Genomic DNA, 16,001 nt, shown 5'->3' with positions numbered 1-16,001 from the left:
GTTGTGTGGCTTCGTAATTGGACTGTTAAAATATGACAGGCCATCAACCTTCCCTGTCTTTCTACATGATACACCTAACAAAGATGTGTCATTCTTAAATTCCGCTTGTCCAATCTCCGAAACGCTCTGCCAAATTTTCATTTGCATTTAATTATGGCTCAATACAAAAAGCCATTATGTCATAGAAGGATATAGGAGTGAACATTCGCTGCCCTTTTCATAGAGAGAGGGACCTTGTGCACCAGTTGGCTTGATAGGGGGCCTACAGATGTAGGATCTACATTTGATCATCCTGTTGCAGGAGGTTTGAGTTTTAAAAAGGCTTCTGAAGTTTGTAATTTCCACTTTAAAATTTCACACTAGATTTTCTCTGTAGTATAACCCACATAATACTTCACATTTACTGTTGCTGCAGGATTATTTTCCTGCGTAGCAAACTGGCTCAAATTAAGATTCTACATCTGTAAGTAAATAAGTATAAAGAGCTTAGCAAATCACCTCTCAAACAGTCTAAAAGCACAGTTGTAGCCTCTTTAGGCACACCTGCCTGCCACAGCAGAAATACAGTATGTTTGGCATATTGCAAATGAAGCGTACGGCCTCCCGCCCACCCACACATCTTTCCCACTTCATGTTCATTATCTGTATTTAGAGTGTGTAATCAAGCATGGGGGCTCTCGGCATACTGCTGAGAGGTAGTGTGTGTCCCGTAGCGAAGACATGTTTCTCCCGCTGTGAGTAGGTCGCAAGCACATACACACACATGCAAGAACATGCAAACACACACACGTACACATCATACAGACAGGAGAAGACGTGTTGTGGCCGCTAGGTTGCAGGGTCTGGCTCCCACACTCCTCCTTTCACTTGTTCCCTCTCTTCCTGTTATTATCGTGGCAGGTCGTGAGACAGCGTCTACTTTGCTCTCCAATAATACCTCTGGAAGTGCATTTGGATCTGACTTCCTGTGTCAAGACGCTGTATTGAAGCACATGACTTAAGTGTACATCTCTGAGCTCTGAGATGTGGGTGGGGCCATTGTTACTAAATCCCTGACTTACGATCGATCCTAAATGGATAAATTAAAAAGTTTACACCATGTCAGATTAAATTATCCTAGGGCCTGTAGTACTGTAGACACTGTAGTATTTAAGGCCAGTACCTGACCATGTGACCTGATCAGGAAAAGTCCCCTAGCCCCTACAGTCCGTAGCTATGGCCTGGAGTTTTCCCTAGTCAGGTAACATAAATAGGAGAAACTCCTGGCCCCACATAGAGCATACAAGTAATAGTAAAGAGAAGTACTCTAAGTATACGTAACTGCCAAATTAAAGGAAACACCAACTTGTCTAATAGGCTGTTGGGCCACCACACGTGTTTCCTTTATTTTGGCAGTTACCTGTATAACATAACAGTCATTCTTACTTACCCAGTATCCTGAGTTGAGTGACGGCTCCGTGCAGACCGAAGAACATCCACAGGGGCCGGGAGTTGTCCACACACACTTGCATCCCCGCATTGGTGCCATTGTGGCTCAAGATTACCTCCCCTTCCTGGTTGACCAGGAAGCCCAGTATATCACTGCTCTGGAGCAGCGTGGGCACTCGGCATACAGCCCAGAATTCCTTGCGGTCGACTAAGGCCTCCGGGTTGTAGGGCAGGTCACTAGGGCGCAGCACGGCGGGGTCGCATGATGTCACGCCATAGGACAGCGATCCCGACCTAGCTGGGCTCGACTTGGTCACCTTGATAAACACGGTCTCGCCGGTACGCAGTGGCCGGTCAGTGAAGACAAGCGTTCGCTCCTCTCTGGCGTGCTCGGATCTCGCCACCGTCTGCTCGTCGAGCGTCTTGATGTGGGCACCGCGGAGGGCATGGAAATGGAGGTCGCTTTCGAGGGAGTGCGGGAGGACAGTGGACTGCTGGGTGTTGAGGGAGTTTTGGGGGATGGGGCAGGAGGCAGAGGGAGGGGCCAGGTGGAGATGGGCGTGGTTATGTGGGTAGGCTGGGCCAGAGCCGTCCACTTCCTGCAGGTTGAGGTCACAGAGGCTGACAGAGAGGCGGGATTCATCTGCCTCGCGGCGGAGAGAGGAGGAGCGTACGGTGGTGAAGGAGCGGGGACGGAGGAAGTCGGGAGGGACAATCTCACTCTCTGGAAGAAAAGAAGAAGGGGGAGAGAGAGAGAGAGGGAGAGAGCGAGCGAGCGAGAGAGAGGCCATTTTAGTTTCTATAATCATTATAAATTGTGTTGAAATATAAAGAGAAAGAGAGACCATTATATCTGAGAAAGAGACAAAGATAGATAAAATGAGGGAGAGTCAACTAATAATAATACTATAGTGTTGTTGTGTTATTTGTTAGTGTTAGAATTATTTGACAGTTTATACAGCCATTTCTGTCACAATGTATTGTTTTGCCAACCTTGGAATATTCCTTGAATTGAAAAGAGAGAAACAGAGATGAATAGAGAGAGAGAGAGAGAGAGAGAGAGAGAGAGAGAGAGAGAGAGAGAGAGAGAGAGAGAGAGAGAGAGAGAGAGAATTATAGGAAGAGAGACACAAGCTAAGCACTAAAGAAAAGCCCGAAATTGGCTGATGTTACAAACTAGTACAAGATATAGGATATTGCTAATTAGCTGGTACAGCAGCAGAGGAATGTGTCATTTTGCTTGTTTAAAGCTAAATTAATTTTTAAAAACTACAGATTTGGTTGAGTGCTTTAATATCAGTAGGGAGCAGAATCATCTCATTTCGCATGAGGAGGACAAAGTGCTTAATTATCCAGCCTTGGATGATACCAAGAAAGAAATTTGTGTTTGTGAGACAGTGTGTGTGTATGTGTGTGTGTGTGTGCGTGTGTGTGTGTGTGGAGCTCCCTCCTTCTGCATTCCCAGCAGTCCATAGTACAGTATCATCCTTCTACAGTGAGCCATTTATATCTGCCAACACATGTCCCCCTTCACACAGTAGGGCAGGTAGTAGTGGCGTGCGCAAGCACCCACGCACGCACGCACGCACGCACACACACACACACACACACACACACACAGAGAGAATGCCCTGCTTATAGTCTCCCCTTCCCCAACCCACCCCTGCTGGGCAGCTGCCTGCCTGAAAATAAGGTCTCTAAATGTGCAAACCCCCCCACCTCTCACTCCCCATCAGCCCAGTATTGGGAGAATTAGCCCTGGGGTGTATTCAATAGGAGCCAAACAGAACCAACATGGAAGCAAACGTAACGAAACGGGGAGGCACCTTCAGTACCTGAATTTCTCCAATAGAAACTCTCATTTTCATTGCGACTAATGATTACACCCCTGGCGGCGCTGAAGAGACATCCCCATCACTCAGACAGAAAGAGAAAAAGGAGGGAGACAGGGAGGGGGGAGAGGGGAAGGGAGGGACAAAGAAGAGGGACAGTCATTGCTCAGAGGGTGTAAGCGGATAAGGAAAATGAGTGACCAGACTGACCACCTTTGTTGATGGACAGAGAGAGAGAGAGAGAGAGAGAGAGAGAGAGAGAGAGAGAGAGAGAGAGAGAGAGAGATTGGGGAGATGGATAGCAAGGTAAGCGGGGGAGGGCAAGAGAAAGAAAATTACATTGTTGACTACCTCCTCTGAGAGGGCAGAAGATAGAGAGACAGCCCATCACTCAAAGAGCGAGAGAACAAGACAGAGAGAAAGCGGGACCACCAGAAAATGATAGCGAGTGAACCCCTCTTTTGAGATAGGAGACCCAATAATTTCAGAGCGAGGGAGCGACAGACTGACAGAAAGAGAGAGAGAGAGAGAGAGAGAGAGAGAGAGAGAGAGAGAGAGAGAGAGAGAGAGAGAGAGAGAGAGAGAGAGAGAGAGAGAGAGAGAGAGAGAGAGAGAGAGAGAGAGAGAGAGAGGATAAAAGCCAGCATCTCCCAGTTCTCCCGGGAGAGGTCTAGTCTGCAGCAGGCCCATTTCACCCCCTGCTCCCTCTGAGGCCTGTCCCAGAAAGCCTTTTAGAGGCCAGGGCCAGCTCTGGACACAGATAAACCTCTTACCTTTAATTACTACTCTCATGAGGCCTGCCAGACAGCCTGCCTGAGTGTGTGTGTGTGTTTGTCTGCTAATAACAGCAGTGAAACCACAGAGAGCTAAAATCTCTTATCCTGTCCCATCTGAAAGGGCTGAAAGAGACCCTGGCCAGAGTGGGATTATCTTCCACTCGGAAAGTATTCAAATGTATTTTGTCCTAATATGGACACCGTACAAATGTTAATAGCTGGCAAGGCAATGTAGGGCATTTGAATGTGTGCCAGAAAACCAACTGCTGTCCATTTGTGAGCTATTCGGAATTTTGGTGTACATTCCTTGTACACTTCAATGTGATGAACGGTATGACATTTAAATGTGTTTTAACAACGGCCAGAGAACCTATGCTGTCTAATGCGGTGAGGAGATTCTAATTGAGAACTGGTTGCGACCTGTCAGGCTGACCAAGCCGGCTAGATTATCAGACCTTCGTCTTTCTTGTTGTTCACTAAGAAGATTATGTCCAGATTGTACAGGGAAAAAGAAAGGTTTCTGTTTTAGTGCTGGCTGCAATAAATGTTAGAGTCAAACCAGGATCCAGGAACCAGCTCCAACTCTTACCCAATACCAGATCAATCAATCAAACTTCACTAAATCATTTCAAAGAGGCACTATAAGGGAATATTTCTGTGGTCTACTGAAAGGCAACAACTGACATCCATTACAAATTTTACATCTGAGTTATTTTGCAAGAGCTCTTATCCAGAGTGACGTACAGTAGTGAGTGCATACATTTTCACACTTTTTCACCATGGGAATCGAACCTACAACCCTGGCGTTGCAAGCGCCACACTCTACCAACTGAGCCACACTTGCTACCTTTACATACTATACTGTGTGTGATTGACAGATGACATAATTAGGGTTATAGGCGCTCGTTTAGTCTATCAAAAGACCAGAGAACAAAGACACCTTACAGTGTGTGATCCTCCGTTTAGTAGTGCTGATTCAATGTAGATCATCCTCCAACTGCCATCCCTTTGATCAGTTCCCGCCTTTAAATCCAAGATGGCAGCCCAGTTTCCTCAAAGTCATGTCAAGTGTCCATTAGCATTAGCGGCTAATGCACAGACGGCTCTGGAAACTGACTGTATTAATGTTTCACTAGACTAAGAGACTTTAATTGTTCTATTTGATCTTTGTTGGGAGTATAACATGGATGGAACAGTGCCTTGAAAAAGTGTGCATTCGTCTCAGTGACTGCTAATCGACCATTAAACTAACAGCCCAAAAAGCACACAGTGCAGTTAACACTGCTAGCGCCCGAGGCTAGCAGAGAGAGAGATGACTACCGCTAGCTCTTTATTCAATCTGATGCTTCCCATTTCCTCTGTCCTCTCCTACTGTAGCGTCCAATAGGCACTTAGTGGATGCCGCAGACCGGCTATGTAAATGAATACAGTTACCAAAATCTATTTATATTTCATAAAACTTTTCATTTCCCAAACAGTCGAACGCAGAGGGGCTACCTTCAATTAAGTATTTCCTAACGAGGCGAGGAGACAAGCACGTAGCACTTTGCAACATACTTAAGCCAAATGATTGGGGAAGGTAAGGGATTCTCCTTTGGCGGAGGGAGTATGTGTGCGTGATCGCATGTGCGTAGCTCAGGCATACTAACTTCTAACATCCCCAATGCCAGCCCTGATTCCAATGCTGGACGAACGCTCACTCTCTAGACCAGGGATGGGCAACTGGGGACAAAAATAAAGAAATATACAGTACCAGTCAAAAGTTTGGACACACCTACTCATTCAAGGGATTCTTTATTTTTACTATTTTCTACATTGTAGAATAATAGTGAAGACATCACAACTATGAAACAACACATATGGAATCATGTAGTAACCAAAAATATTATATTTGAGATTCTTCAAAGAAGCCACCCTTTGCCTTGATGACAGCATTGCACACTCTTGGCATTCTCCCAACCAGTTTCATGAGATAGTCACCTGGAATGCATTTCAATTAACAGGTGTGCCTTGTTAAATGTTAATTTGTGGATTTTTTTTCCTTCTTAATGTGTTTCAGCCAATCTGTTGTGTTGTGACAAGGTAGGGTTGGCATACAGAAGATAGACCTATTTGATAAAAGACCAAGTCCATATAATGTCAAGAACAGTTCAAATAAGCAAAGAGAAATTACACTCCTACCTACAGTATCTCTCCGAGACGCAGGCCTCCTTTTTGTCCCTAGAATTTCTAAGCAAACAGCTGGAGGCAGCGCTTTCTCCTATAGATCTAAATTTTTATGGAATGGTCTGCCTATCCATGTGAGAGATGCAGACTCGGTCTCGACCTTTAAGTCTTTACTGAAGACTCATCTCTTCAGTAGGTCCTATGATTGAGTGAAGTCTGGCCCAGGGGTGCGAAGGTGAACGGCAAGGCACTGGAGCGATGAACTGCCCTTGCTGTCTCTGCCTGGCCGGCTCCCCTCTCTCCACTGGGATTCTCTGCCTCTGACCCTATTACAGGGGCTGAGTCACTGGCTTACTGGTGCTCTTCCATGCCGTCCCTAGGAGGGGTGCGTCACTTGAGTGGGTTGAGTTACAGACGTGATCTTCCTGTCTGGTTTTGCGCCCCCTCTGGCTTGTGCGGTGGAGGAGTTCTCCATGGGCTATACTCAGCCTTGTCTCAGGGTAGTAAGTTGGAGGTCTGTTGATATCTCTCTAGTGGTGTGGGGACTGTGCTTTGGCAAAGTGGGTGGGGTTATATCGTGCCTGGTTGGCCCTGTCCAGGGGTATTGTCAGACGGGGCCAGTGTCCCCCGACCCACCCCTGTCTCAGTCTCCAGTATCTATGCTGCAATAGTCTATGTGCTGGGGCTAGGGTCAGTTTGTTATATCTGGTAGAATTATCCTGTCTTATATGGTGTCCTGAATGAATGTAAGCATGCTCCCTCTAATTCTCTCTCTCTCCCCTCCCAGAGGACCTGAGCCCTAGGATCATGCCTCAGGACTACCTGCCCTGATGACTCCTGGCTCTCCCCAGTCCACCTGGTCGTGCTGCTGCTCCAGTTTCAACTGTTCTACTTGCGGCTAGGGAACCCTGACCTGTTCACCAGACGTGGTACCTTGTCCCGGCCCTGCTGTTTTCAACTCGCTCTCTCACTCTACCGCACCTGCTGTCTCGACCTCTGAATGCTCGGCTATGAAAAGCCAACTGACATTTACTCCTGAGGTACTGACCTGTTGCACCCTCTACAATCACTGTGATTATTATTTGACCCTGCTGGTCATTTATGAATGCTTGAACAATCTGGCTTTAAATGGCCATGTACTCTTATAATCTCCACCCGGTACAGCCAGAAGAGGACTGGCCACCCCTCAGAGCCTGGTTCCTCTCTAGGTTTCTTCCTAGGTTCCTGCCTTTCTAGGGAGTTTTTCCTATCCACCGTGCTTCTACATCTGCATTGCTTGCTGTTTGGGGTTTTAGGCTGGATTTCTGTATAGCACTGTGTGACATCCGCTGATGTAAAAAGGCTTTATAAATATATTTGATTGAAGGATTGATTAAATCGTTTTTTTTCTTCTCCTTCATCAATCTACACACAATACCCCATAATGAGTTAGAATAATAGAACACACAAGGTGCAACTTAGAAATGTGGTTGTGAATCAGCAGTCACTCAATAAGCCCATGTCGGCAAAACATTTTTAGATTGATAAATTAACGGTCAGCTATCTAAATTTGTAGTTAGTATGGTCGAATTACTGACTGTGGTGGGGCCCATTGATTATCAGTTATCATATTAAAAACTGCAAACATTTGCCTCTACCCTATGTAAAAATGTGTAGAATTGCAGAAAATGAGTTATAAAATTGCTAAATCTTCTCTCCGCCCCATTGAAAAAAGTGTAACATTTAAGCAAACTTGCTTTAAAATGGCAACAGGAAATGAATGTTAAAACGTAATTTATTTCTCTTTGCTGTCACGAGGGGAGGCACTATGTTTTTTCTAGCGGGGGGGTATGGATGCGGCCCCACCCCCATCAAAGTTGCCCCTCCCTGCTCTAGGCTAACTCAAATCAAATCACCAGTGTCTTTGAGAATGACATCATGACATCATCAAACAGAGCCGAGAGTGGCGTGTGGCTTTCTTTCATTACTGCAGAGCTCTGTTCTGAATTGGATTAGAGTTGGGGATAGACGTTTGGCACGACGAGGAATAGCTGAGGACCCCAGAGACATGAGGGAGGCATGGAGGAATGGAGTTTGGGCATGATGATGACACGACTTAGGGGATAACGGGATTGAGGAGAAGAGATGGAGGGATGTGAAAGGAGAGGGTGGGATAGGAGGAGAGGAGTTGAGACAATGTCAGATTAGGAATGCTGAAAAGAGGGGAACAGCTCTCCTATTCTCTCTCTCTCTCTCTCTCTTTCTTTCCACACACTCACTAACACTCAGCAGAATTAAAAAGCATGTACTGCAGCTTCCAGTCAAGTTCAGTAACGTCAAGTTCAGTAGTGTGTCTACTGTGTACCATCTCTCCTGATGTGAGTCACTCTGTGAGTCAACAGTCTCCACTGAATGCAGAATTTGGTGCATGATCTGGTGTTACACTAGCTCTGGTCCAGGGCGTTCGCACGATCCTCTAATTAGGGAAAAAAATGTGTTAGTAGAGGAACTTGCTATTGCCGTGGACAAGAGCTAGTCTTACAGTATAACAAATACAGCAACCATCATGAAGATGTACTATGCGATTCGACAAGGATTATTTTTTTCTGCCGAGCTGAATGTTGACATTCATGAACACAGTTTCAAGATGTTAGGCTTTGGCCCAATTCTTCATGAAAGGAGGTCTCTGTAGACCAGTTCTAAATGGCAGTGCATGTTTACTTTGTGCCCCTAGTGAGACAGAGAGAGGGAGGAGAATATGAGAGGGAAGATAAAAGAGTGAAGGACGCTGTGCCTATGCTGAAAAAGTGGAGTGTGTGTTTGTGTATGTTTGTGTGTTTGTGTATGTTTATGTGTGTGTGTGTGTGTGTGTGTGTGTGTGTGTGTGTGTGTGTGTGTGTGTGTGTGTGTGTGTGTGTGTGTGTGTGTGTGTGTGTGTAAGTATGTGTATGTGTGAGTGTATGTGTGTAACTGCACCAGCTGCTGCCCACTCATCATGGTGCACCTGCTCTTTAAGTTAGAGACAAACCCCTTTGTGCCCATTGGTCCTTTTCAGATAGGCTGCCCACAGATGTGCGTTCTCATTGGCCGATTGGCCGAGGGCACAGCTTTGCAATTGCAGCTCTCTGAAAGACGCTTCAAACAAAGTGGGCACTCTGGCCTCTCACTAACACACGCACACACATGTACGCACGCGCACGCATGCACACGCACGTACACACACACACACACACACACACACACACACACACACACACACACACACACACACACAGGCCATCCCAATCTAACCTTGTTAAGGAAACTAACTGTAATGGGGACACAGAGCGAGGCAGCTGTAGTCAATACACTAGGAGAGAGACAAAAAAACGTATTAAAAATCCAAACACATTCAATTGAGAACCAAACACAGCACCTGTTGGGCTAAACCAACAAATATACAAAATGGGGGAGCGGGGGGGGGAGTTTGGCTCTTTTTCTGAGCGTTTGATTGAGAATGGCAGTGAAGCTAGCAGGCTACTAATGCTGTGTGTGTACGGGGAAGAGGAGGGAGGAGAGGGGGAAGAAGGAGAGGGATAGGCTGGCTGGCTTAGTGGCTTTGCTTGCTTTCCAAATGAAAAAATACTATAGTATTTACTGTAGTATACAGTAGTATTTACAGTTAACTATAGTGTAAATACTATAGTAAAATAACTGTAGTATATACTATAGTAATCAATGTAGTGTTTTAAATGTTTTGACGGATTGTAGTATACTGTAGTATTTATTGTAGTTATTTTGTGGACTGTAGTATACTGTAGTAATTACTGTAGGGTTTTTGGGGACATTACTGTAGTATTTACTATTTTGTTCTTGTTTTATTATCTTTGACATTTAAGTGGAGTCTTTCTCCTTGAGGAAACCTACTGGAGAAATACTAAAAGAGGACATTTTCCAGAAACTGTAGGTAACACGGAGGTCTGAAAAAATAGTTCAGCACTTCTGCTTTTTTCTATAACCTGTAGGGAACACAATATATGGTAATTATGTGGCATGTAGGTTTCTTACTTATGGATGGCATATATTGCGATATGGGGGAGGGGAATGGGCAGGGTATATGCAAATGAAATACTGTAGTATTTAGTATAGTTTAAAAAGTGTAGTGTTTTTGCAGACTGTAGTGTTTTTGTGGACTTTTCTGTAGTATTTACTACAGTGTTTTTTTTGCGGATAACACTGTTGTATTTACTATAGTATTCTACATTATACTACAACATTCTATAGTAAGAACTACACATGATAGAGGGATTCTACAGTGTGTAGTATTGTATTCTACAGTATACTAGTTTACTACATAATTCTATAGTAAGCATTATAGTATTCTATAGTCAACTGTAGTATTTTTTATGTGGGTTTAGCAGAGGGAACGTGCCAGGGTACGAGAGCCAACGTTGTGGCTCTCCCTGTGAGAGAGGGGATGTACACAGTTATACATCTGGCTTCTCTCTCTCTCCCTCTCTCTCTCTCTCTCTCTCTCTCAGAGCTTGGCTTTATTCACAAACTCTCAGGGATTCATAAGATGTGAGAGACTGATGGGAGTGGAGGATTGGGACTGAAAGGAGATGAGAAGTGGAGTAGGGAGGAAGGAGAGCAGCTCACAGCTGTGTTCTTTTAGAAGTAGAGCTGCACAGCTGAGACAGGCGGGGATGGATGGGGAGGAGAGTGCCTATGTTTGAGGTTTCCAGGAGAGACTAAGTGATGGAGAGATAAAGAGGGATGGAGAGAGGAGAGAGAGAGTTGGTGAAAGAGAGAGGAGGTTGAGAGAGGTAAAGAAGGATAGTGTGAGTGAGAAGGATAGAAAGAGAGAGAGTGATTGAGTGAGAGAGAGAGAGAAAGAGAGAGGGATACAGTGAGTGAGTGGATAGAAAGAGAGAAAGAAAAGAGATGGAGTGGAGAGAGAGAGAGAGGCAGCGAGGGAGGGTTTGAGGGATGTTTGGGATGGTGCCGTATACCCTGATACTCCCTGGCTTTGGGCCAGTCGCTCCCTCGCCTCGCCGGCAAGTCGATTTTGAACCCCCAGGCTGGAAAGATCAACAGCCTTTTGGGAGGCGACACACGCCACATGGCTCCAAAACAAAAGCCCAGGCACAAACACTCTCCATAAGTCACAAAAGCCCCAGAAGCCCCAGTCCCTTAGGTCATCAGCAAAATTCAGCATGTGCAGCATCTCTCAACCAATCAGTGGTCGGGGCCTAAGCATTAATACATGAATAACTCCATTATAAGGTTCTTATATTAAAGCCCCTCTCAGTCAGTTTTCCTCCTGCTCGACTGCTCCAACCAGACCGTGGCAGGTCTGGGTTCAAGTACTATTTACAATTTTTCAAATACTTTTGAGTGTTTGCTCTAACTGCCTGGAGTGCAAGATGGGCAGGGTTTGCAGTTTTGAGGCTATTCTGTTGGTTCCATTAAGCCAGTCAAACTCAATTAAGCACAGATAAAGTATTTGAAGTTATTTAGAGTAGTATTTGAACCCAGGTCTGGACTGTGGTGAGGATAGAGCTGTTATTTGGCTAATCATTTGTCGGGTCAAAAGGGGGGAATTAATTCCAGCCAATGTAACAGACTGCCTTTGACTCGGATTGAACGTATTTTCTTGCAATCGTCTATGCATCACCTATATGTTTAGACAGGGCTATATACATTGCGTTGTTTCCCTTCACATTTCATAATAGGGGGTAGTCCATTGTACGGTGTCCATTTTAGGACGTGAAAGACATGAAGTACAACGTCAGGAAGGACAACATAAATCTTGGCATTACACCTCTGGTGTCTTCCCACTGGGCACAGACGACCAGTTCAACGTCTAGTTTGGATTAACATTTGGTTGAGATGTCAACTAACGCGAATTAAATCCGAAAACAACAAAACATTTCACCATGTCATTGGATTTAGGTTAAAAGTTGGGTGAAAAAAGGACAACATTCCTTTACGTTGATTACTTTTTTCCAAATCCAATCAGTTTCCCAAGTTGGTTCAACGTCATCATGTTGAATTATTTTGTTGAAATGACGTGGAAACAACATTGATTCAACCAGTTTTTGTCCAAAATGTCCTATAAAATAGGAAATGAGTATTAAGCTGTCAACATATTCTCAAATTGGTTTCACTGCCAAACCATACAGAATTTTTTTTCTCTGTCTATCCAAACCACTGACCAAACAATGACCTCGACTTCTACAGTGCATTTGACATTTACGTCCATAAACACAGCCAGACAATTAATTAGTATTTTGAATGCAGAGACCGTTGTGACATTCAAACTGCTCTTTCTACAATATGTTTCCAGTTTGAACGCATAAAACCACAAAGTTACAACATAATTTATCCTTAGCGTATTATCCTTGGATCTTCTGATTTGACCAGAGGACTTATAAGTGCACCTACTGTATTAGCTAGGAATTAGACAGTTCGGCCAAGTCAAACCTCAATGCCAGTCAAAACACTGAAATAATCAAATAACCATTTTACCCACAGGAGTGTGTTTTCCCCTCAGTGGACCGTAACCAGTAACCTCCGTGGTCTGTGTCTTTGGTTTTGGATAACGTCCCTCAATGACTTATATTGTTCCAAATGACTTCATATTACCGCAGTCATAAGATTGGACCGAGAACATAGTGGACGATAGGTCCAAAACATGGCAAGGAACCAAGGGTCCAATAAGCTCTACTTCAGTATCCATCTTCTCTGTGCAATATCTTGATAATAACAATAATAGGAAATATTTTTCATCAGTTAAGAGGCTGAGGACATATTGCAGATATTCCTTTAGAAAGTCCTAACTCCAGTGACACGTGTCATCTATTTTTGCGTTTCAAACTTGGTTGACCTTTCAGCAGTTGTAAATCTTTTCTCGTTGCCATTAGAATCAGTCATTAGTTTATATACAGATGTAGGATCTTAATTTTATCACCCTTTTGAAGGAGAACGTTCCTGAAATGTACAACCTGTAGTGTATTTGAGGTTTAAATAGGTTTCTGAAGCTTGTAATTTCCACTTACAAATGTCAGTCTTGATTTCCTATTACGAAAAATGTATCAACCCCTACAAAAATGTCAATTCATTATAATCTGCATAATAATTCACATTTCCTGTTGCTGCAGGATTATTTTCCTGCTGTAGCAAATTGTCTCAAATTAAGACCCTACATCTCTAGGTAGTTACTCTCTCAGTATCCTTAGGGTAAAAGTAAGTGAGAAAACATTGTGAGTTTGCAGTGAGAGTAAAGCAAAAATAGTGAATTAGCTCTAATGCCTCTCTTCTTCCACTCATTCATTCTCTCTCTCTCCCGCGCTTTCTTTCCTTCTCCCTCTCTCTCACTTTCTCCCTCACTCCCCCCCTTTTTCACTCTTCCCATCATTCTCTGTCCCTTCCTCTCTCCGTCTCTCTCTCACTCCCTCCCTCCAGCTCTCCTTCTAATCATTAGTGTGTGCTACTACACAGCTGCACCACGACATATCACATATGCATCTTGGTACTAGCCAGCAAAACCCAGCCCAAGCAGACTGGTTCCATCCAGATCTCATATGTCATTAATACTTACGTTAATAGAGTCATTCTCTACAGCTGGTCACAAAGGTTTAAACTGTGTTAACTCCAAACAGGGACACAGTGAACTACACTGCAAGAGCCTCTATGTTTGTCTGTGATGTCTGAAATGATCAGTACTGCATATACAAGTTCTGGATTATTGGATTTATAGATAAGGACAGGTCTATATATCATACATTGTCTGACTTCTGTGTATTGAGCGCTAAATTCGACCAGACAAGCCTTGTGTTTTGTTGTGACATCCATAACAAGTTATCATGGCATGTCACGCATATGTGTAAACTGTACTCTGTACTATTGTACGGTATCTTAGTCTCTTTAATTGTGTGTAAATATTGAATCACCCATCTCATATGTATATACTGTACTCTATACTATGCCACTGTATCTTAGTCCAATGCCGCTCTGACATACAGTTGAAGTCGTAAGTTTACATACACCTTAGCCAAATACATTTAAACTCAGTTTTTCACAATTCCTGACATTTAATCCTAGTAAAAATTCCCTGTCTTAGGTTAGTTAGGATCACCACTTTATTTTAAAAATGAATGTCAAATGTTATAATAATAGTAGAGAATGATTTATTTCAGCTTTTATTTCTTTCATCACATTCCCAGTGGGTCAGAAGTTTACATACACTCAATTAGTATTTGGTAGCATTGCCTTTAAATTGTTTAACTTGGGTCAAACGTTTCGGGTAGCCTGCCACAAGCTTCCCACAATAAGTTGGGTGAATTTTGGCCCATTCCTCCTGACAGAGCTGGTGTAACTGAGTCAGGTTTGTAGGCCTCCTTGCTTGCACACACTTTTTCAGTTCTGCCCACAATTTTCTTATTGATTGAGGTCAGGGCTTTGTGATGGCCACTCCAATACCTTGACTTTGTTGTCCTTAACCTGTTGCTACAACTTTGGAAGTATTCTTGGGGTCATTCTCCATATGGAAGACCCATTTGCGACCAAGCTTTAACTTCCTGACTGATGTCTTGAGATGTTGCTTCAATACATCCACATAATTTTCTTTCCTCATGATGCCATCTATTTTGTGAAGTGCACCAGTCCCTCCAGCAGCAAAGCACCCCCACAACATGATGCTGCCACCCCCGTGCTTCATGGTTGGAATGGTGTTCTTCAGCTTGCTAGCCTCCCCCTTTTTTCCTCGATGGTCATAACAATAGTCATTATGGCCAAACAGTTCTAGGACATTTTTCCAAAAAGTACGATCTTTGTCCCCATGTGCAGTTGCAAATTGTAGTCTGGCTTTTTTATGGTGGTTTTGGAGCAGTGGCTTCTTCCTTGCTGAGCAGCCTTTCAGGTTATGTCGATATAGGACTCATTTTATTGTCGATATAGATAATTTGTACCTGTTTCCTCCAGCATCTTCACAAGGTCCTTTGCTGTTGTTCTGGGATTGATTTGCACTTTTCACACCGAAGTACGTTCATCTCTAGGAGGCAGAACGCGTCTCCTTCCTGAGCGGTATGACGGCTGCGTGGTCCCATGGTGTTTATACTTACGTACTATTGTTTCTACAGATGAACGTGGTACCTTCAGGCATTTGAAAATTGCTCCCAAGGATGAACCAGACTTGTGGAGGTCTACAATTTTTTTCTGAGGTCTTGGCTGATATCTTTTGATTTTCCCATGATGTCAAGGAAAGAGGCACTGAGTTTGAAGGTGGGCCTTGAAATACATCCACAGGTGCACCTCCAATTGACTCAAATGATGTCAATTAGCCTATCAGAAGCTTCTAAAGCCATGTCATAATTTTCTGGAATTTTCCGAGCTGTTTAAAGGCACAGTCACCTTAGTGTATGTAAACTTCTGACCCACTCGAATTGTGATACAGTGAATTATAAGTGAAATAATCTGTCTGTAAACAATTGTTTGAAAAATGTATTGTGTCATGCACTAAGTAGATAGATGTCCTAACCGACTTGCCAAAACTAAAGTTTGTTAACAAGAAATGTGGGGAGTGGTTGAAAAACGAGTTTTAATGACTCCAACCTAAGTGTATGTAAACTTCCCACTTCAACTGTATCTTCATATTTATTCTTAATTCATTCCTTTCTTAGATTTACTTGTATTTTGGTTATATGTTGTGAAATTGTTAGATATCAATGCACTGTCAGAACTAGAAGCACAAGCATTTCGCTACACTCGCATTAACATCTGCTAAACACGTGTATGTATGTGACCAATCAAATTTGATTTGATTTGATACCTGTGCACA

General features: G+C 43.7%; 1 protein-coding gene across 1 annotated transcript in view; it reads right to left on the bottom strand.

The window, feature by feature from the left end:
- Positions 1-16,001, bottom strand: part of LOC115147222 (E3 ubiquitin-protein ligase NEURL1-like) — a 61,835-nt gene that overhangs the window by 13,902 nt on the left and 31,932 nt on the right. The window contains exon 4 of the mRNA XM_029689329.1: positions 1,430-2,152. Coding sequence (XP_029545189.1) covers positions 1,430-2,152 — 723 coding nt within the window. The remainder of the gene's footprint in view (positions 1-1,429; positions 2,153-16,001) is intronic.

Source organism: Salmo trutta, chromosome 14, assembly GCF_901001165.1.
Source record: "Salmo trutta chromosome 14, fSalTru1.1, whole genome shotgun sequence".
NCBI classification, from domain to species: Eukaryota; Metazoa; Chordata; class Actinopteri; order Salmoniformes; family Salmonidae; genus Salmo; species Salmo trutta.
The sequence above is the reverse complement of the archived record's forward strand: the minus strand, read 5'-3'. Positions and strand labels throughout refer to the sequence as shown.